The following is a 22,278-nucleotide window of genomic DNA, read 5'->3' as shown; positions in this document are numbered from 1 at the left end:
GAGAGAGGTTGGACTGCAGACAGTATATTACAGGAAATTGGGTATTTTTGCCAATGGCCTTACACTTAAAGCAATGGAAGTTGCCAGTTTATTGGGACAACCATCTGAGAACAGTAAACACAGAGATCGATCGCGGGATTTTGCCCGATTCTCGTACGAGAATCGAGCAGTGTTTGGGCACCTTTAGCATTCTGAAAGTTATGGGCAAATGCACTGTAATAGCATGTCTCAGCAGCTACAGAGAAGCAGTAGGTAAGGATCCGCTAAAAATGTTTCCTGCAATCCTTGAAATGGATATAGCTGACTGAAGGGGATTGTATTTTCCTCAACAAAATAGTATTGAATAGCCAGGACCTTGAAAAGTAGAAATATAAGAATATTTGACATGTTTGTAAAATAGAAAAATCTTCAGTCACCACCTTCTGCTTTGGCTTCCCCTTTTCGTGGTGCATCACGAGCCTTTTCTGCTCTGCGTCTCCTGTGCCTCCTCCTCTCCTTCAGTGCAGCCTTCGCACTAGTGACCCAGGCATGATATGCCAACTACAGAGAGATACGACATATGGGTATTAATGCATGGAAAAACACGGCACTGCTAGATCAAAAACAGGAAGGGTGCCTGCTGATCCATTGATAAAGTAGAAGCCTACCCAAAACAAAAATTTTTTTGCTCTGTATACTGGAATAGTTAGAACCGCTAAGAGGCATTTTATTCTAAGAGGTACAGGAGCACCAGACCAATTTCGAGAGACCAAGAAACATTTATTTTAACATAAAAAGTCAGAATATCAAGCTTAGCAGGCTACTAATCACCAGATACTATGATAGAATAACATCCCATCTCCAGCCAAACGTTTTTATTTTGCTTTGAATAGATGGCTGTAGGTCCTCAAATCATCTCTGAATTTGTGCCGACATTGTCCTTCCTTCTGGAGGGTGGCTGCTTTTGTTCTGTGTGTGTTGTAAAGTAGTCACCGCTCCAAGCTATCTCCCGTGATGGACTACAATCTCACATTTAGTTTACTAATGATTGTAATCCATCACAGGAGTGAGCTTGGACCGGTGACTACTTTACAACACACACAGGGACCATGGCGAGCAAAAGTAGCCACCCTCCGGAAGGAGGGACAGTGTCAGCACCAATTCACAGATGATTTGAGGATCTACAGCCAAGTGATAAACAAATAAGATACATTTTTTTTAATAGTTAAAGTACTTGAATGCATTTTTAAGATTTAACGCCTGAGTTTACTGTCACTTTAAGGCCTGGTTCACACCTAGGTGACAGCATTTTAATGCGCGTTTGTGATGCACAGTTGAGCTTTTTTGTATGTTTTATGCGCGTACAGCAAACAGCGCGTTTTTGTGAGCAGATTGTAGCTCATTGATGTTAATGAGATAAAGCGCATAAAATCGCACGAAAACACAGCAAACGCGCGTTTTCAAGCGTTTCCTATTTAGTTAACCACAGTTATCCTCTAAGCACAGCATCGTCATCCTTACCTGGAAGGCACTGTGTTTGCGTGGCTTTAACTCCTCCGAGACAGACTCCTCTTCTTTCTCACTGTCCGATTCGAATAAGAAATAATCCCCCGAATGCAACACTGCAAGCAAAGGAAAAAACATAAAACTAAGCAAAAGCCTAAAGCTGAACTCTGGGACCAGCAAATATCGCCTAAATACAACAAACTTTTTAAAATATGAATGGATCCTAAAGCTGCCTACAGGAACTAGATGTCGGCCGGGCATAAAACAGTGATTGCTGTACAAACATGAAGGTTTGCATTACACAAGTTTGTACATTTGTGCCTGTAGGAAGGGAAAAGAGCGTGCTGCAGGGGCAAATTGATTGTTCCAAGAGATCCACCCCAGCCAATTGATTCTTCTCTAATAAATGCATTGAGGGAGGCTACATACACAGGATTCAAAATACCCAAATCAGTTGAGCATTAATGTCCGTTAGGCACTTTGGAGGACACGGTGTTTGCCTCCATCAGATTACGGCACAGAGTTGTCATGGATGGAGAGAGTTAAGCTACACTATATCCTCCATATATTACTGGGAAGTACCTGAAGCATGATCTAACCACGGGCGGCTCCAGTGGATCTTCTTTTTAGACTTCCTCTTTGCACCATCTTCCTCTCCTGTTAAACAGAACAAGAAACAATGGTCTCAGTAGCAGACATATGGAGAAACATGTCTGTGTCATCCACAGCCACAAACCTAGCTAAGCAAATATCTAAACCCCAGAATGTCATATATTGCAGCTTGCCAGTCCTTAGACACTGAACAATTGTTTTCAATTTGACCAGCACAACTGCCCCTTATACACCTAAAAAGGTCCCCACAGACAGCTACAATTCCTACTGAATCAACCAAAATTCGAGCCATGGGTGGCCCTGCAAGCAGACTGACCAGTGACTGCTTCCCATCAGATGCAGTCACTGTTTGGTATTTAATAGCCGGCAGCAGAGATTCCTTTACCAATGCTGTTAGCGTGGATGGGGGAATCCATTGATTTTTTTTTCAACAGTTAACAAGGTTAGTTGTGCTTTGTTAACCTATATGCCAAACAATCATTAGGCCAAATTTTTCTTCCATATATTAGATTTTTTTCCATTTATTCATCCATAAATAAGAAAATTCATTAGCAGCAGCTAGCAACAAGCAGGCTGAGTATCCAGCTCTTCTTTAACAGAGTATACTAGATACACATTTATGCCTTTTTACCCCTATTTTTAATAGACTTTACCCAAATACTGATATCATTTTTTACAATGGTTAATTTCAATAATGAATCCAGATCACCAGATTCACCGATCAGCCATAACATTATGACCACCTCCCTAATATTGAGTAGGTCCCTCTTTTGCCACCAAAGCAGCCCTGACCCTGGTGTGGGCTCCACTAGACCGCTGAAGGTGTGCTGTGGTATCTGGCACCAAGCCGTTAGTAGCAGATCCTGTAAGTTGTGAGGTGGGGCCTCCATGGATTGGACTTGTTTTTCCAGCACATCCCACAGATGCTCGATTGGATTGAGAACTGGAGAATTTGGAGGCCAAGTCAACACCTTGAATCCATTGTGTTCCTCAAACCCTTCTTGAATAATTTTTGCAGTGTGGCAGGGTGCATTGTCCTGCTAAAAGAGGCCACTGCCATCAGGGAATACTGTTTCCATGAAGGGGTGTACTTGGTCAGCAACAATGTTTAGGTCGGTGGTACGTGTCAAAGTAATATCCACATGAATGGCAGGACCCGAGGTTTCCCAGCAGAACATTGACCAAGCCTCTGCCGGCTTGCCTTCTTCCCATAGTGCATCCTGGTGCCATCTCTTCCCAAGGTAAGTGACACATGATGTAAAAGAAAACAAGATTCATCAGATCAGGCCACCTTCCTGCATAGCTCCTTCATAGCTCTGTGGTCCCCAGGCACCTAGCTATCAAAATCTGACCCTTGTCAAGGATGCTCAAATCCTTACTCTTGCCCATTTTTTCTGCTTCCAATACATCAACTTCAGGGACAAAATGTTCACTCGCTGCCCAATATATCCCACCCACTACCAGGTGCCATTGTAACATATAATCAATGTTATTCACTTCACCAAGCAGTGGTCATAATGCTATGTCCAATTGGTGTACATCGCCCAACAAAGTATTTCTTTACATTTTTGCCCAAACACTTACAGCCATCATCAGTTTCCAAACAGTTCTAACTCTCTCAGCCCCACTTCCCTGACATTTCCTTTCCAGTAAAAGATCACAAAAGAGGGCAGTCTCCATCAGCTGCCCATCTACTAGCTTGGAGGAGGGGAAGGGAGAAGTAGGGAACAGAGGAGGGGGGGTGTCTTGTCTTGCTGTGCCAGTGTGGAGACACACACGATAGCACACACAAAGGTGTCTCCATAGGACCCTGCAAGGAAAAGGAGCCACCCTAAAACAGGATATCAGGACCAGTGCTCAGGGAACCAGCCGATTCTGCAGGAAACTAAAGCGTTTAAACATAAAGGATGAGCATCCATTGTAGGTAATTTATTCCGTATTTGAAACCACTTAGAAACCTTCTGACTTTAATATCACTTTATGTGAGGACTGACCTGTTACCTCCCGCAGAGTCTCGCGCTGTTGGGTGGTCTCCTTGTGCAGTGCCGAGCCCAACGGCTGCTGTGTGTGGTGTCCGCTTGTTCCATCGTCCAGAGCTGTACAGGAAGAGGCACGCACGAGCACTGGACCGACATTTAAAGGGACAGTGCTCGCCCCTCCAAGGAAGTGGTCCGCCCCTGGAAATGACATCATCTCATTGCCAACAGGTATATAAGCAGAAAGGGTGAGTCATTCTGTGCTTGGTTATTGTTAAGCTTGTTCTTAAGAGTGCTTGGCGTTATACCTGTTTCTGCTTACTATTACCGACCCCTGGCCGGTTCCGTGACCCTGATACTTTGCTGCCTGCCCCGACCTCTGCTACGTTCAACGACTACGATTCCGGATTGTGATTTTGCTACCGTGCTCTTGGACTGCCCCTGTACTGGCTACCACTACGCAGGAGATTGTGCGTTATCCTAGTCTACTTGAGTAGAGGTACCATTCGTACTGGCAAGTCCCCCGCGTCTGGGCTCCTACCATCACCAACCTGATACTTTAATACTGAGATTCTTTCTACCAAGTAGAGGCCATTTTTTTTAAACATACTATATGGCACTACCACTGCTTTAGGGAAGGAAAAAATGGCACATGTCCTTTAAATGAATTAAAAAACAAAAGTCAGGAAGAGGAGAACCTGGTCACATGGCCTGTCAAAGACTCATCACTGCACTCTGCATATTATGAACGACATTCAGTGGGCATTGTGCAATAAGACTAGACTGTGCGTTGGAGAGCGGATTTATACGTCAGCCCCTTAGTGGCGCCTTCTGTTTTCAGAGAAGTGTACCTGTATCCTCCAGGACATTCTTACTCTTCCTCCTCTCTTGGTGGTAACGCTCCTGTTTTGCGCTAATTCTCTCCATCCTGTAGAAGACAAAAGATTTCCCACCAGTGATCTAGACCTGCCATTTTTGCTCATTTGAATTTCAGTAAATTGCTTCTACAATACAACTGAGGGAGGTTTTCCCTCTCACATAATACTGTGGATCCAGCACATTATTGGTAGTTTGTTTCTAGAGAAAGGTGCAGATGAAGGTGAAGGTTACAAGCAAATACAGAAATAAAATCCATGTGTAATAGATGAGGATTAATGTGCCGCATGTACATGGTGGCAGGAATGCTCGCCTATTACATATGCAGACTTTGCGTTGTGCTTTGCAGTGTGGTCGTGCTTTATCCCACAATGCACATTTACGAATCAGCTGAAAACAATACACTCCTTTGTGATTGGTATCTTATCTCAGCAGTTGATAAGCAGTTAGACATGAGAGTCATTGGGGGTGATTTACTAACCTAAACACACGCATGCACCAGGTGTGTGTGATTTTTACACAGCAAAACGTATTTATCAACCAAAAAGTCTCTAAAAGCATATTTCCACTAATGCCATATATGGAAAAATCATGCACATGATGCATATATAATGCTGCTTTACAGTTTAGACAAAAATGGTTAGCTCATGCATTTACATTCCTGCATTCATCAACGCAAGCAACACAACATAGAGCTAATTTACACAAGATCACCTTGCAAATTCGTGCTTGGCTTTGCACAATACACCTGCTGGGTGTGTACACACTACAAAGGTGTTTAGATTCCACCCATAGATCATGCTGGGAGGGAACACACTACAGAGGTGTATACATGTTCGTGGTGTGTTTATAAGGTTAGTAAATCAACCCCATTGTATAGTTAATCCAGCATTTATTACACTTTTTTTCAGCCATGGTACCCTTTGAAAGTATGCAAAATCTCAAGGCATCCCAGTCTATAATGTAAAAAACAATGTGTGGCCCCTCCAAAATCAATACCAGATCCTTATCCCAGATAGTGGTCTGGTACTGATATTAAGGGTGAACTTACATAGTTACATAGTATTTGAGGTTGAAAAAAGACATTAGTCCATCAAGTCCAACCTATAGGATCTCATTCTTAGGAGTACTTGTACCCCTGTATATTACGGTCCCTTAGGAAATCGTCCAACAGTTTCTTGAACAATTCCACACTCTTAGCTGAAATCCCCACCTGTGGCAGTGAGTTCCAGACCCTAACCGCTCTAACTGTGAAGAACCCCCTTCGCCCCTTGTGCTGGAATTTTTTTTCCACCAATTTTAGGTGGTGGCCTCTAGTTTTTGTAATGGAACTCTACCCAAAAGCACAAAAAAGTGAGATTCCCCCTTCACAACAGAGCACCCCCTTCAAATCAGGAGCCCTCCTTGCACATCAGAGCCTCCACACACATCAGAAGCCCTCCTTTACATTAGAGCCCCCTCCTTTCACATCAGAGTGCCCTCTTCACATTAGGAGCCCCCCCTCCACACACATCAGAAGAACTCCATTACACTAGAGCTTGAATATTGGAACTACCGTAGCCCTCCGCCAATCACATGGTACCCTACCAGTCACTAAGGATTCCTTAGCGTCCCCACTTCACATCTCAAGCCCCACTTCACATCAAAAGTCCTCCTTCACATAACAGTTCCCCCTTTACATTAAAGGCCCCATTTCATACAGTCCCCTCCTTTCCAATCAGAGTTCTTCCCTTCACATTAGAACCCCCCTTTACATTAGAAGCCCTCGTCACACGACTTTACATGAGTCCTACCATCACATCAGCATGGCAGGCATGTCCTCCATGTGCTTGTGTGGGGCTCGTCCAGGTTCTCTGGTTTCCTCCTACACGCCAAAGACATGCTGGAACGTTAATGGGCTCCTAGTCAAGACTGACATCTACCCATCATGGAGTTTTGTTCATTGTATAACTCCTTCTAAAAGCCAGCCCACTGCTTGCATCAGGGCTCCTGAGAGGAGCACTGAGGCAGGGGACTGTGATGTTTAAGTCAAATTGAGCCACTTACACTGCTTGTATTTAAAAAAGTAAATTTAATGATTTATTAATGAATACAAAGTGTCAATACATTTGTGCCTTGTATATCTGCCTGAAGTTCAGCTTTAAACTGACCTTAAATGAATATCTCAAAACATTTAAAGACTATAAATCCTCTTTGAAGATTTAAGCTGGCCATACACCTTATAATTATCTGCAGAGTTTCTGTGGTCAGATGGAAAAGGTGGAACAGATTCCTCTATCTACACTTAACTGTGTGGCTGGAGTAATCTCCACCTGGACTAATCTGTTGCACTTTTTCCATCTGACCACAGAAAATCTGCAGATAATTGTAAGGTGTATGGTCACCTAAAGGGGGGATTCCTAAAAATTGGAGCAGACAAAATAGTAGCTGCCCATGACAACCAATCAGCGTCTCTGTTTTATTTTCACAGCTTAACTGAACAAACTGAAGAGAGAAGCTGATAGGTTGCCATAAGAAAACTGTCTGCTCCAGTTTTTATGAATTCCCTCCACTGTCACCAATAAAAGAGACCTTGCACATGCAGCAGTTCACCAACAGGATGAAGTAGTAGGTTTCAACCAAGTTTGTCAGTGTTCGGATTAACGATGCAGTGTAATACAAAATGTAGTCCTGGTAAGACGATGATAAACAATTATCTGCAGTGTGCCTAAAAGGGTGCAGAAAGCCAACGACTGCATGTAGTTTCTTACACAAGTGGGAGAGATTTAAACAAAACCTGCCAAAACTAATATTGCATGACTTTAAAAAGCAATGCTCTAAATCAGGGCTGAAAATGTCAGGCCCTGAGCTACTAGGCAGGCCTTAAGAGAAACTCGCCACCAGTGGAGGAAAAACTGCAGGTGGCCGGAGTGAAGGGAAGACAGCCGAACTGATACTTCTCCTCCTCCTCGGCCAATAGTTTCACCCCTGCTGGTCCTGCCAGCGGCACCCCTTGCCCAGATGAATTTCCACTCGCCCTCACACAATTTTCACTCGCCAATTGCGAGGGGTCGAGTGGAGATTTTGAGCCCTGCTCTAAATGCTCTGCTCTAAAACGCTGATTTTGTCTCACTTGTGGTGTATGTTTGGCTACTTATTACAATGGTGTTTAGCGTGTATGAGCGGGTGTCAGAGATTTCGAATACTTACTGCTTCTTCAGCTGGCTAAGTGACTTTTTCTCAGTTTCATGGTGGTAACCCATGTTCTTCCTTATACTGGCCATAAACAGCTCAAAACCCCTGCAATGGAACACAGCGAGTTAATATATAGTAATTCCACATAAAATGTATGATTTATAGAACTGATTTGAACCCTGACCATCTGCCCAGGTCATAAGACCCCCTCCAGGAGTAATGGCACCAAAAATGGACACATGAACAGCCTCTTCCAAGAGGCTTGGAAGTACCTTTTTTCTGCAATACACGACGCACGGCTGTTGTAGCCGTGACCGTGTTCAGGAGGCGGGGTGGAATCGTAGCGGGAAAGCGCGTGATCCGCCCGGCGAGACTGGGGTGCCATTGAGAAATAATGGCACCTACAGCGCGATCAGTGTACACCAATACGACTCCTTACCGCGGGGCAATCCGCCCGGAATCGTGCACGGATGCCGCACGGTACGGTGTCTCATAGTTGTGCACCGGCCTTAAAAAGTTATAAACCATTCCCCACTTTATCCAAAATTAAAAAGATGATACAAACTTTTGAAAACAAAAATTTATCTAATTTCTGTATCACTCAGCTGTAGATCCTCAAATCATCTCAAAATTGGTCCTTCCTTCTGGAGGGTGACTACGTTTGTTCCCCATGGTCCCTGTGTGTGTTGTAAAGTAGTCACCCCTCCAAGCTCACTCCTGTGATAGACTACAATCTCAATACAAATTAGTAAACTAAACGTGAGATTGTAGTCTATCCCGGTCATTTCTCTAGCTTGGAGCGGTGGCTAATTTACAACACACACAGGGACCATGGGGAACAAAAGTAGCCACCCTCCTGAAGGAGGGACAGTGTCAGCACCAATTCAGAGATGATTTGAGGACCTACAGCCGAGTGATACACAAATAAGATACATTTTTGTTAATAGTTCAGGTACTTGAATGCATTTTTAAGATTCAAAGCCTGAGTTTACTGTTACTTTAAGGCCTGGTTCACACCTAGGTGACAGCGTTTCTGCGCGTTTGTGATGCACGTTTGAGCTTTTTTGCGCGTTTTATGTGCGTACAGAAAACAAAAGTGTTTTTGTGAGCAGATTGTAGCTCATTGATGTTAATGAGAAAAAGTGCATAAAAACACAGCAAACGAGCGGTTTCAAGCGTACTCCTGTCAGTTTCAGGATGACAGCGGCTGTGTGCGTGGCTCCTGTACTTTTTCCAGTGACATGCGTTTTGCTTATTGCGACAAAACGCTCAGATGCGAACAGGGCCATAGAAATGAATGGGATTTTTTGGGGTGGCAGAAAAAGCGCTACGAAACGCTCAGTGTGAACCAGGACCTGCGTAACCTCTAACTCTTACCCCGGACACGAACAATTGAGGGACTTTAGAGCAGTATCTGCCAGTAACAATCGATACAACAGTATTCTTTGTACAATCACAAAGCTTCTGCCTTCTTTAATACCACAGAAAGAATATTTTATTGGAAGCTTTGTGCAAATAACAGGTACTCTTTAAGAAAATATTTAAACACACATTGTAAAACTACCACACCTAGGTTTTTTTTTTACTGATTTCAGGATGTACTCTAGGATATCCCTGTTTGAACATCCTATGAAAGTGTATCATGTTCTCTAGCAGTGTAGGATTAACTGTGAGAAAAACAGACCTGGAAGTTTGCAGGGCAGCAGCACGAAGGTCACAGACCACATGCAGGAAGTAGGAGCTGAGAAAGATTCTTCTCTGCAGCAGGAGGAAGAAAAAACAGATGCCATCCCAAATTATGCCAGCTTCTTCCACGGGCAGAGGACATTCGTGGCCCTTGTCCACTTCAAGAGCTGATGTAATAAAGAGAAAGAATGCATTATTAGAGCGCATGGCAAGTAAATGCACATAAATGGTGTACAATTAATAGCCCTTTGCAACAAGGATGTTGTATTTTAAAATACACTTTACAGCATTCATTTGAACATCATTTAGTAGGGTCACATGACCGCTGATGCCATGATTAGGTTTCTTCCTCTTGGGGTGATAGGCAGAGTCTACTGAAGAGGGGAGAAGATAATAGCGCTATTATAGCAGAGGCAGTGTCTGTGGCCAAGAATGCCTCTAGAGTGCTGGATTCACACGTGATGACATCATTAACTCACATGAATGTAGAGATTCATTGGAGGGCTAACAACGGAACTTCCTATTTAGTGGGGATGAGTTCCCATTTATGGCCCTCCAGAGAAACTAAGTCGTTATCATAAGCACTGGCAGATCAACAGGTAAGAACTTGGAATAGTGGGAGAACTTTACAATTATATTGTAAATGATTTGATAAGGAAAGAAGCATGGATTTGTGTAATAGTTATTGATTTTCCACTTAAAGCACAACACTGCCAGGTTCACAATTAGAAAATACACTGTATGGCCAAAAGCATGTGGACGCAATATAAGGGCAATATAAATGCTACAGCATACAAAGACATTTTGCAAAACTGTACATTTAACATTCTGGCAACAGTTTGGGGAAGGCCCTCTTCTATTCCACTATGAAAATGTCTCTGTCTCAAAGCCATAAATACATTCACCACGTTCTCCACCTTGGATCCAGTTAAATCTGAGTAGAAAGCGCTTTATGATATACAGTATGTTTTTCCTAATGTGGGTTTGGCTGCACTCTACACATCTTCTGCTGGCAACATGGAGTTGCTCCATACATATTAGTGGACTTTGTTTGACCAGTTCAGAATGTTCTTCACTCGAGGGTTCTGCATAGAGCCCTCACCTCAACCCTAAAATGAATTTGAATATGGATTGTGAGCCAGGTCTTGTCCAACTTCAGTACCTCACTTCACAAATGCTCTTTTGGCTGAAAAGGTACAAATTCCCACAGACTCTCCAAAATCTTGTAGAAGGCCTTCCCAGTAGAGTTAAGGCTAGTTTAGCTGCAAAGGGGTCAATTCCATGTTAAGGTTTTGGTATAGGCTGTCCAACAGCTTTGTAACGAGTAATCATAACTCTTAAAATTATGATGATTGGGTGCAACCCATGCGGATTCATTTAAATAAAGTGCAGTATACATCATGAAGTGGAATTTTTTACTTGATCTAGCCCATACTCACGGTTGTAGTAGCCCTTGACAGTGCATACCAGGCTGAAGAGCTGAATCACCCAGCAGAAATGATTTTGCATTTGCTGAACAAACACACAAGACAAAAGCTGGAAAAAAAAAAAGACATAAAGGGTTACTTGCCAAAAGTACACCAGCACAGATCATGTAGTATAAAACATATACATATTACAAAATAAGACAATCCTCACATGTGGCTAGAGTATAAATGTTCTCCAGGACTGGCCACACTCATACACACAGCAATATTCAGTAAGTTCATCCAGTCTCAAACAGCTTTATGCCAGTAGTAAGTTGCTTTGATCAATCATTTTGGAGATCTAATGCTAACGTCTTGGTTAAGCTCTACCAACTGGCAACCACATGTCCAATGAGAGTGCCCTTACTGGTCATTCAGAGAGCCTCAGTGGACAGCGCTTAGCCATGAAGTCAGGTCCAGTAAAAAGGTAAAACTAATTAAGGGAGGGGCACATAAAAAGCTTACGTGGCTGATAAATATTATAGATATTGGGGGGAATTTATCAAAACTGGAGCAAACAGAATCTGGAGCAGTTGCCCATGGAAACCAATCAGCATCTCTCTTCAGTTTGCTTAGACAGGTTTTCAAAATGAGACACATAAGCTGATTGGCTGCAGTGCAAATCGGCTCCAGATTTTGATAAATTCCCCTCATTGTGTAGCGAGTTTAAAATGTAGTACAGATTCATTTTAAGGGGTCGACAGCCTTCAATGGGCAAATGCAGCATGATTTTGACATTGTTTGACCCTTTAAAAATCATCCAGAATTCACTGCAAATGGTCTGCATTCGACCTGGTTCCGTTGCTTTTGCATTCCCATAGACTTGTATTGGGAGGCAAGCAGTTCTAAAGTAAACAAAAGCTCATCTACCCTGCTTTAGTGACTCTGATGGTTACATCTGTACACTTGATTAGGCCTACACATCTGAAGAGGCCATTCGTAGTAAGTCCCACCCCACTCTCCCTGTTGGATATTTGGTATGGAAAAAAAAAAAAGGAATGGGGATGGATGGGAACAACCAATTGTCCAAGATAGACATAGCCAGGAACTATAGCATGGAGATCTCGTAACTAGAGTCCCCAAGAGATATAAACATGCAGTGATTGACTCCACCAAAATAGCACATTTGTGGTTGGACCTTCCTGTTCATAACCAGACATCTTTATTATTAGTTAATGTGCAACTAAAACAGATTTCACATACACCCAACAAATGTACAAGAAAAGTCTCACCGACAGTAGGTTCTTGGACAGTATAACGGTGATGTTATACATGATCAGACAGTCCCATAAGACTAGCCTTGCCTTCAGTGGCTTCTGGAGAAGAGCTGTGCCAAAAAGAAGGAGGTAAAAGCAGGACATCAAGTAACCTAGGCCAAAAACACTGATCCTAGTGGCGCCCGTGACAAAGACAATGGCCAGGACAAACCAGAAGAGATACCGGAAGACCACCACCTTTAGCATGTCCAAGTATGACCTGTAATGGATAACAGGTGTTATTGATCTCAAATGAAGCCCGGAATAAAAAATATTTCACCTACTCAAACACAAATTACACATGTAGGTCGCTTCTTAAAAAGGTAAGCATGCACCACAAACATTTTAAAGACAGCATGGTGTATTTTCAGTGAGCGCATATTTTGAGTTATTATTGGAAGGTTATTTTTAATTTGCCTTTCACGTTTTTACAAGCATGGTCTTCCATGTTTTTGGGCACTCTCAGTGGCTCATTGCAATAAGTCTTCTCTCAACACTTTCTTAGATAAGGTATCAGCCACAAAGTGCATTTCGTTTGATGAGTCGTCCAAAATTATTTGCATCGTGAGCACTGCAGAAGCAGGAAGAAGAACCTGCCTATAAAACAGGGCTGCCCCCATGAACATACATTTTTTGTGTGGACTGACTCCTTCAAGTCTCATCAATGAAGGACATCTGAAAAGAAAAGACTTACCGGCAGTTGATGAAGTTAGGTACCAGGTTAGGTCTGTTACCAGGAAACTCTATCTGCTCCGCGTTCTCCCCAGCAACTGTGTACCATTCCTCTTTCTTCTCATTCACAAACACCGTCCACTGCTGTGATACACACATCAGCAAGACGAAGTCATCTAAAAGGTACAAGAACCACCTGCATTACTTATGGATATGTCCAGAAAGGAAAGGAGGTATTCAAATGGATTTTGTCCGAACGTCTAAACATGACAAAAAGAACCCTAACCCAAGTGACAGAACCACTTTAACTCCCATTCAATATGTTGTACAGCTTTATCTAATATCATGGCTCACATACTTGGTACTTTCCATTGTAAATGGAACTACAGACAGATAAAGCATCAGTTAATACAGCTATAGCCTAAGTACCTACATTTTTCTGAATATTTTCCTCCTGCAATCCCCCACACAGCACTCTGAGCCAATAAGGGCTCTATTGCTTTGCAGCACAGACCTTAAGTGTGTTGTTTCAATTTTTCATTCAAAGTTGAGTTACATTTTAATAAAAGTTGTCTCCTAAACTAAGGTGCTTTCAGATGGGCAGGTCAACAAGAATGGCAGGAGAAGAGTAATCTTCCTGTTGTCCCAATCATCAGACCTACTAAACGTTTTCTCTACAAGCTCAATCGCATCATGTATTGGCCCAGGTTCAGAGTCAAGAGTGATCCCTCTGCTGCAAAAGGAGCAGCTCCTTAATCCGTTGCAGGTTTTCAAACATAATAAAAAATTAGGGGTGCACTGATACCGGTATTTCGGTACCGAGTACGAGTACCGATACTTTTTTTCCCGGTACTCGCCGATACCGAGGACAGAAGTCCCATTCAGGAAGCCAGGCTGCGTGTAATGACACGCCACCTGGCTTCCTGATTAGCCGGGAAACATGTAAAGACTCGCCACCCGGCTTCCCGATTAGCAAGGAAGCCGTCTCCATGCTTCTCGTCACTACGTGAGGTGACGAGGGAGCATGAAGCCGGCTTCCTGGCCAATCAGACAGCCGGGCGCTGCGTCATTACATGGCGTCCAGCTTCCTGATTGGCCAGCTTCCCGGCCAATCAGGAAGTCGGGCAGCACGTCATTATACGCTGCCCGGCTTCCTGATTGGCCAGCTTCCCGGCCAATCAGGAAGCCGGGCAGTGTGTAATGTTGCACTGCCTGGCTTCCTGATATAGGAAGTAACGGGCTAGGCATCGGAGCATTTGGGCGAGTACGAGTACTCGCCCAAATAATCGGTATCGGCACCGATACTAGTATCAGTATCTGTGCATCCCTATCAAAAATCTCTGAAAGTGACTACAAGCACTTTCCAAACTTGCACTGATAAATGCTAATGGTTGTTTGTACAATGTTTGATTACATCAAGCACAGATTACATTGCCCTGTGCCCCCCTGTACATAAAATATTGCATGTATGGGTGAAAGAATACTACAGTAGTGCTGGGCTAGCACACCAACATAAGTGTCTGAGCAGTCCATTACCAGATTTTGTCATCACATGATCCATGCACACTTACAAATAAGGACGTTGGCATTCGGAGGAGTGAAGAAGTCTGGCAGATACATCCATTTTATCAGAGCTGAATTCACAGGAACAATCTGGTCCCACCTCCAGGGGTATTCTGTCAGTGAGGAACCAGGACATACCGAGTCACTAATTTATCAGCGATAGTCACATCAACAAAAAATCAGGGCAAAGGCCAAAGACCTACCTATACAAAGCACAGGTGGCATGCCCAGACACAGCAGATACTGCCAAAGTAGGAAGAATACCAGAAATACACAGTATTTGGGCCACAATTTGGCAATTTTTTCTCTCTGGCGTCGAGTCAGAATCACGATCAGCCAGCAACCATGGAAGATCACCATAAAGTTCATTCGCTGGCCAATCACGTTCACGGTCAACAGGAAGCAAATCTGATGTAAGATGAGAGTGGTGTGATTGGATGATATCATAGTACTAAAGAAAATCAGAGAACTAATTACTCTAAAACACAAATTAGATTAGTGGCAGACAGATTCCAAAGGGCTCCAGTGCCCAAAAAATGTGTTCCCCATTAGTGCTCCGTTTTTTAACAATGTATATGCGTGTGCTCCTTTCAACGCATCAGGCTCATCTAAAGAAGAACCTGGGAAATCACTGGTGGGGGGAAAAAGAAAAGGAGCGTAATGTTGATACATGTCTTAGGCCCGTTCATGCGATTCCCCTGTATTCCCTTCATGGGTCACCTTGTTCTTTTACCCCGCCATGTGTAGCACCTCTGCTCACTGTCTTTGCTCAAGAAAGATTGCATAAAAGCTTTATTGATAGGTGGCATTAACAAGATTGTTAAAAGAAAAGCTGCTATAATGACTAACTATAATCCTAAATAAAAACTCTTACCCTTGCAATGCTAGAAATGCTTATATAAAAACTAAAAGCTTGCTAGTACCAGGCACCCTCATAATCTATGGGTCATTACCTAATCCTTAAACCTCATTACCTGTTAACTGAAAAGGCCAGACAGCAGCAGTAGAGCTGGAAAAGCTCCCGTTGCAACTTGGGTATCCATGTTATTTTGTTAACAATCAGTCATGGGATGCTAAGGAGGAGGACTGGCCACAAATGTGCCAAGTACTACACAAGTACCTGGGAGTTAGAGGCACGGTGGCACAACAAGAAGTTTGTTTTCACAAAAAAGGTGGAACTTAATTGTAAGTATAATTGATTTTTTAGACAATCTTAGATCCAACTATTGCATATAGGGATTCTTTTTTAGGGGTTGGAAGTCCCCTCATCACCAATGGAAATAATTAATGAAAAGATAACTGTAGCTTTAATTTCATACTTCATGGGTGAAAATAGTTAAAGTATGTATTGCAAGATAGAAGGAATAATCCCTAAATTAGTTCAGAACTGCTGCTAAACACTGGCCTGTACAGGGCTGGTACATAGTGTACATAGCGAGCTATATATGGTGTTGTATATGCTTGTCACTTCTGTAGCGAGATAGCTATGACAGGCCAATGGTGTCTCCTGGTGAATTTGAAAATCCCTTGAACAGACAACCCACATAGATCTGAAGGGTTGTTCAGGTGTGGTGTTAGAACCTGCAGGTACTAGAATGCACATACCAAAACAGATACTGTATGTTCAGCGGTTTAGGGTGAGGCATTCCCACTTAGGCACCAACTGTGGCACTAGAAATTTCGTATGTGATTTTATGCTTCAAATGTTCAGTTTAACGTGTGGGCTGCATCACCAGACCATTACAAATGGGAATAGGTGGGAACTGTTGTAGAGGACAATTCTTCTGCTACTTACCATGCTAATGCATCTAAGCATTCTTTACATTAAGATGTTGCAGACATGTCCTCTTTCCCCTTCCACAGGAGAGAGAGGACTTTCCATTGCAAAGAGGTCGAGATCCATCCTGGAGGCTCCTGGTGCAGAAGGTTTTTTGGATTTTCAAACTCCACTTTAGGATGCCTCTTGCTTTCAATTACAGATATGTGAATGATGATATGACCTCTTTCATAACATGTAAATTATATTTATGATTGGAGGTTATGTTCTATTAGAAACTGAAGTGGTGAATGCATAAATAGTTTCTACATATTTGCTATCATGCTTTATATGTTATTTGTGTACTGTTGTATACTCCTCCCATCTGTGCCTGGTGAGGGTATTTTAGCAATTGTTAGTTAGTATGGAGTTGGCTATGATTAAGGCCACCTAGGCTGAAACGCATTAGCCAATTGCAGTGCGAGCTATATGGACTGTGGATTAAGAGGTTTCTGGGGAATTCAGCAGTGTGCCAATGTGTTTCTTTTGTTTCCTATACATACCCCAGGAAAGGGGGTGTACATGCTGTGCACCACTGGTGAGGAGAATGATGAGGCACATGTGCAGGTGAGGCACTCAGTTTACCTTCAGTACTAATAGGCATCTACTGGTTGCAGAAAATGATTGAAGGGTTACAAGTTACTGGACACAGATTATGCCCCAATATTTAGCTCTACGTAGAAGCTGGCCCCTACCAGAACTGTATGAATTGCTGGAGGATGTAAACACTATACTGTAGCTCTACAGGCCAGGCAGTGGTAAGTCACAATTCCTTACAGGATATGTACAGGACTATACTTACTATTTTACAATACAAAACAACTTGGTTTTGATTGGAAAAAAAAAGTACCCTTTAAATTTGTTAAAGTACTCACCTCCAGGCCAAACTTGTAGTAAAAGTAGTTTATAAAATACTTGATGCAGCTTAAGAGACCTTCATCGAGGTGTTGCCGCCAAATCTCTGGAAACAGGGTATGGTTGTGAGGCACCTCCAACCGATAATACTTGCGGTAGAATGTCTGGTGACGGTGAACTATGGCTTCAAACACCAGCAGAACAAGGACCTGCAGGTGATTCTAAAGGGGTACAACAGACCATTTATTCAGCAACAGTATCTCTTCAGAAGGCCTAACACGTCAGCTGCATGATTAGCTGGCTAATTCTACAAAGCATTGTCATCATGTGCTGAGTGCAGCAAGTCATAGCAACCAGTGCAAAGTTATTGCAGAATACTGCTTAATCAAACCAATGAAGAAACATTTTGATTGGCTGGTATGCAGTACATTTTGCCTAATGAAATAAGACAAAACTGTTATTCCAGCTGGATGTAAGAAAGTTCAAAGTATAGGTGGGCATTTTTTAGGTCAGACTTAAAATAGGACATGTTGAAAAATATTGATGACCATTTCTGATAGGGTAATACAGTGTGATGTAATCAATGTTTTGGCTCTTTTTGAGTGGTAACTTAGAAATGCAAGGCAGAAGTGTGCTAACATACACCACACAATGTCTGCCCATAACTTCCTAGTACTTCTAAATATGGGGGTACATGTGACACTCCACAAGTTCTGATTATCCAGCTTTCATTGATTAAGTGGCCGGTCCCCAGGTCCAAGCACTGTCATATGAGAGCCAGAGAACTGGAGGTGGGCGTGATTAGTCCCATGTAACTATTAAATTTAATCATGTTTATAATGTCATATGAATTTCAAAAGGCATCCAGAGATGGATCTGGTTGTGAGAGAACTCAGGAAAGCTAAGAGCAGACAAATTAAGGTGCCACTGAATACAATGCTGCCTTACGTTTAGAAGCACAATCTTGTGTTCAGTACAGGGCCAATTTAAAGTGAACACATCTCCAATTTAAAAAAAAAAATAAAACGCAAGCACAGCCTTCTGAGAAAATGCTTAAAACGTAACTGTTTACTGGTGTACATCTGCTTTAATCAATTAGGTCTCTTTCACCCGGGCAGTCTGATCAGGTCCGCCTGAAAAACTGATACAAGCGTCCATTTACACCCGCCTACAGCCAGGTCCAGAAAAACAAACAAAACAGTGTTCTGTTTCACCGGACCTGATCGTGCCAGATCAGGGGTAATCTGATGTAAGAGGACGCATGCCCGTTTACATCTGATTCCCCATAGACCGACATTGGGGTCTGGTAGTTTTAGTTCTCTCAAAAAAAAAATTTAAAAAAATGGACAGACACAGATGTCACAGTGATGACATCAGATGCACTCTGTTCCAATCAGGAGGGAATCCATGCACGGATCCCCTCTTTATCGGACTGTGTGAAAGGAGCCTTAGAGGTCTGCCATGTGCTGATTTGGCTTTTAAAAAAATTGGTGATCAGAATTTTTATTCATATTTAGTAGTTTTTTTTTTTGGTTATCATTCAGTTGACTGATTTTCACTACTGTTAAATACTTTTATGGGGTGACCACTGTCTCCCAAAAGTACAGATCAGAGAAATTGGCCAATAACTCTAAGAGCAGCATTAAATCGAGAGCATCACCTGTAATTATCTAACCATCTAGAACCAATCTATGGAGACCTTTACATTCAGTAGATGTTTTATGAATATAAAAACAGGGGGCTCCTGTGTACCTGAATGTATCCCAAGTTGGAATGACCTTTCCGGATTCCAAACCAATTGGCAGGATCAATTGGTGACTGGTACAATGTTGAATTCTGGATTTCTTCCTCCAGGAGGTTGGTGCCATTAGGAAAAGGCTGAAATAGGACAGATACTAGTAAAAGGCATTTCTTATCAATTTAGTCACAAGAAAAGATCATTGCCATCTATTTATTAACAGCGGTAGGGAGAACAATGGCCCTATGACAGCTATAGGTCCTACCTGTGACTTTGGTTCAGACATGCTTATTGCTTTACTCACTACCCCAAAGAAACAACCATAGCAAAAACGTAGCCGTTGCCTCTGGTAAGCAGTCGGGAATCTGTGTGGTGTCTGCAGGCAACAGACAAACTTTCACATCAGTTTTCATTACTCGGCCCCCGATAGGTTTACCTGCTGTACACTTTTTCATGTTTACATTTGTTTTATAGAGTAAAGCAGGATATACAGGCTTCACATTTCATCAGGAACTGGCCACAATTCGCCACGTGGATGCCACTCTTGGCAGCCTTCTGCCTGGCATCCTCGATCAGCTGATCGAAGGAGCAGGTCTGAAAATTCCCGGCCGAATGGGGCTAGCAGCCAATCAGCTCCTTGGTCCGTTCGGGAACTGTCAGAGTACAAACAAAACAGCGGGAGATTTGTGCATCAATACTCCTAAGTGTTGATGGAGGAATCTGTTCTATTTTTCTTTCAGCCCGCAGGTTGAACAAAAAATAAGATAGAACCATGTATACCTGGCTTTAGCTACATATAAAAACTTAGAAACAGAAATTTATCATAAACAGGATGTTGCAGAACTGGACAAAGTGCAGAGAAGGAGAAAAAAAATAATCAGGGATATGAGGAAAGGTTAACTGATGTGAACTTATTCTCCCAAATGCAGACCAGATCTGCATGAGTTTCTGCACGCGCAGTGCAGTGTGTTTTTCCCCGCATTTTTGCAGCGTTCAGGGCTGTTTTTGCTTTTTCGTTTTAAATGGGCTTTCAGTGCGTTCCAGGGTGTTTGCATGCGTTTTTGATGCGTTTGAGTACGTTCCAGAGCAGGTAAAATAGAGCTTGCTGCAGTTTTTTTACATGCTCTGGAACTGAACGCTGAGGTGTGAACTAGAGTCCAAAATAACATTGGAATACATTGGACGCAGTTTTGATCCGGTCTGTAACTGCTCTGCTCTTGGAACGCGCTTGGTGTGACCTAGTTCTGAGAAGAGGTGATTAAGGACTCCTTTTGCATACACTGAAAGCCTTCTTTACAGTAAGAGCTGTGAAAATGTTGAATACACTTTCTCAGGTGCCAGTTCTAGACAATTCTGTCATTTGAAAACTTGATTTGTTCCTAAATGCCCATAATATCAGGATACTAATACACGTAATAAGATAGTAGATGGTTTATCTACAGGAGTATATGATTACATCTGTGGGCAATAATTTTTCCTTAATGGATCAAATTGAAGCATGCTTTAGAAGGTTTTTTTTAACCTTCCTCTGGATCAGCTTTGGGTTTAAAGTGATATTAAAAAGGCAAAAATGTTTTTCCCTCCCCCCATGTAAATGTTAGCACTTACCTTAAACGATGTCTCTTTTTCCGATCTTCCTCTTCTTTCCCCATGTTTTCATGTGTCCCTCCAGCGGTGTGACGTCACTCCGATCCAGCGCTGACTGCTCTGTCTCTCCGATCCAGCGGTGTCTGCAGGCGGGTGCACGCGTCCATAGACTTACCTTGCATCTCTGCTCGTCTCCCGGCCGACAATCCGAACTGCGCATGCCCCCGCTCCAAGATCCTTTGCGGCCGTACGAGCAGTTCCTGATTCTCGGCGCGGGAGCGAGCAGCGATAACGAGGCAAGAATAAAATGATTTTAAGCGGTTTTTTTTTTTACACTTCTTGCCTATATCTACTGCATGCTAGCAGTAGATATAAGCAAAAAAAAACCCGGAGGGTTTAGAACCCCTTTAAGTGTTCTGAGGAAGCAGATTTTTAGTTTGTTGTCTTCTGTGATGTTGTGTCTTTTTATTTTATAGAACCTGCATCTTTCTACTAGGGCTGAGTGTTGGGGGGTTATGTATGGTATCTTTCTCTTGGAGAATCAAGGCTGTGACACACTACACACGAAGCAGCGTGGAGCGCCAGTGCGTGGACCTTCGCGTGCAGTGTGTCATGTAATTTGCCAGCTCGCATAGCTGAGCGTGTCGAGATGCGAAGTCTATTCGGTTGTAACGCGCAAGCCGATTGGCTAAAGATGCCATGTTTGATCTGGCCACTCTCAGCTCACACACTGCATGCGAATGTCCCTGCCTTGCAGTTTTGCTTTTCTCAGCATGTGGCGCATGCAGTATGTCACGGGCTTAACCCTCCCATTATGCATTACCCATGATTGAGCAGTTTGTAGACGCAGGCATTTACAGTGTAGAAACAGTTTTAAGCATGCCATGCCCTTTTCCTACATTGTGAAGTCCTGTATCCAAATAAAGATTGTATTGCAGCCTTTTGGGACTCTGTTTAATAGCAGGCAGACGTGGGAACTCCTCCTGTTACTGGTGTGCACATTTATTACTTGAAAGACACATGTGCAGATCAGATTTGAATAATAAACAGATATCCGAATTTATATATCTTTTATACCTCAGTGATTAGATGAGCGTGTCTTTTTATGTGCCTGTCACGTTTGAATCTTAGTCAATATTTTGTGACTTATCAGAGCAGATCAGCTGACACCTACATTTACAATGGTTTCTTTTAACTCCTTATAAATACTTCTGAGAAAGAAAATGTAAACATAGAAAATCGTTTTATGTCTTCTCATCCTTTTTATCTTACATTTCCCGAAGTGAACTTTTAATCTTGATTACGAATCAATGGCTTAATTCTTCTGATAGGCTGAACAAAAATAGTTGTAACTTTTCAAATATTTTATATTTTATGAACAGCACAGAGAGGGCATGCTACCAGAGGAAAAGTAATGTTCTGACGCCAAAGTGATGCTGTACCACCAGACCGAAATGCCCAGAAGTGTATCTACTATAAAAAAAGCACCTATGGCATCCAGCCAGCTCCTGGCAAC

The 22,278-nt window shown here is 42.7% G+C and overlaps 1 protein-coding gene across 1 annotated transcript in view; it reads right to left on the bottom strand.

The window, feature by feature from the left end:
- Positions 1 to 22,278, bottom strand: part of PIEZO1 (piezo type mechanosensitive ion channel component 1) — a 190,125-nt gene that overhangs the window by 26,998 nt on the left and 140,849 nt on the right. Inside the window, 13 exon segments of the mRNA XM_018566479.1 lie at positions 417 to 540; positions 1,501 to 1,601; positions 2,068 to 2,142; positions 4,925 to 5,001; positions 8,139 to 8,228; positions 9,808 to 9,976; positions 11,249 to 11,345; positions 12,508 to 12,751; positions 13,226 to 13,379; positions 14,775 to 14,879; positions 14,970 to 15,174; positions 17,458 to 17,658; positions 19,190 to 19,315. Of these exon segments, the coding sequence (XP_018421981.1) occupies positions 417 to 540; positions 1,501 to 1,601; positions 2,068 to 2,142; positions 4,925 to 5,001; positions 8,139 to 8,228; positions 9,808 to 9,976; positions 11,249 to 11,345; positions 12,508 to 12,751; positions 13,226 to 13,379; positions 14,775 to 14,879; positions 14,970 to 15,174; positions 17,458 to 17,658; positions 19,190 to 19,315 (1,768 nt within the window).

The sequence above is a fragment of the Nanorana parkeri genome, unplaced genomic scaffold, assembly GCF_000935625.1.
Source record: "Nanorana parkeri isolate BGI_ZX_2015 unplaced genomic scaffold, ASM93562v1 scaffold952, whole genome shotgun sequence".
Taxonomy (NCBI): Eukaryota; Metazoa; Chordata; class Amphibia; order Anura; family Dicroglossidae; genus Nanorana; species Nanorana parkeri.
This window is presented reverse-complemented; position numbering and strand designations above follow the sequence as displayed.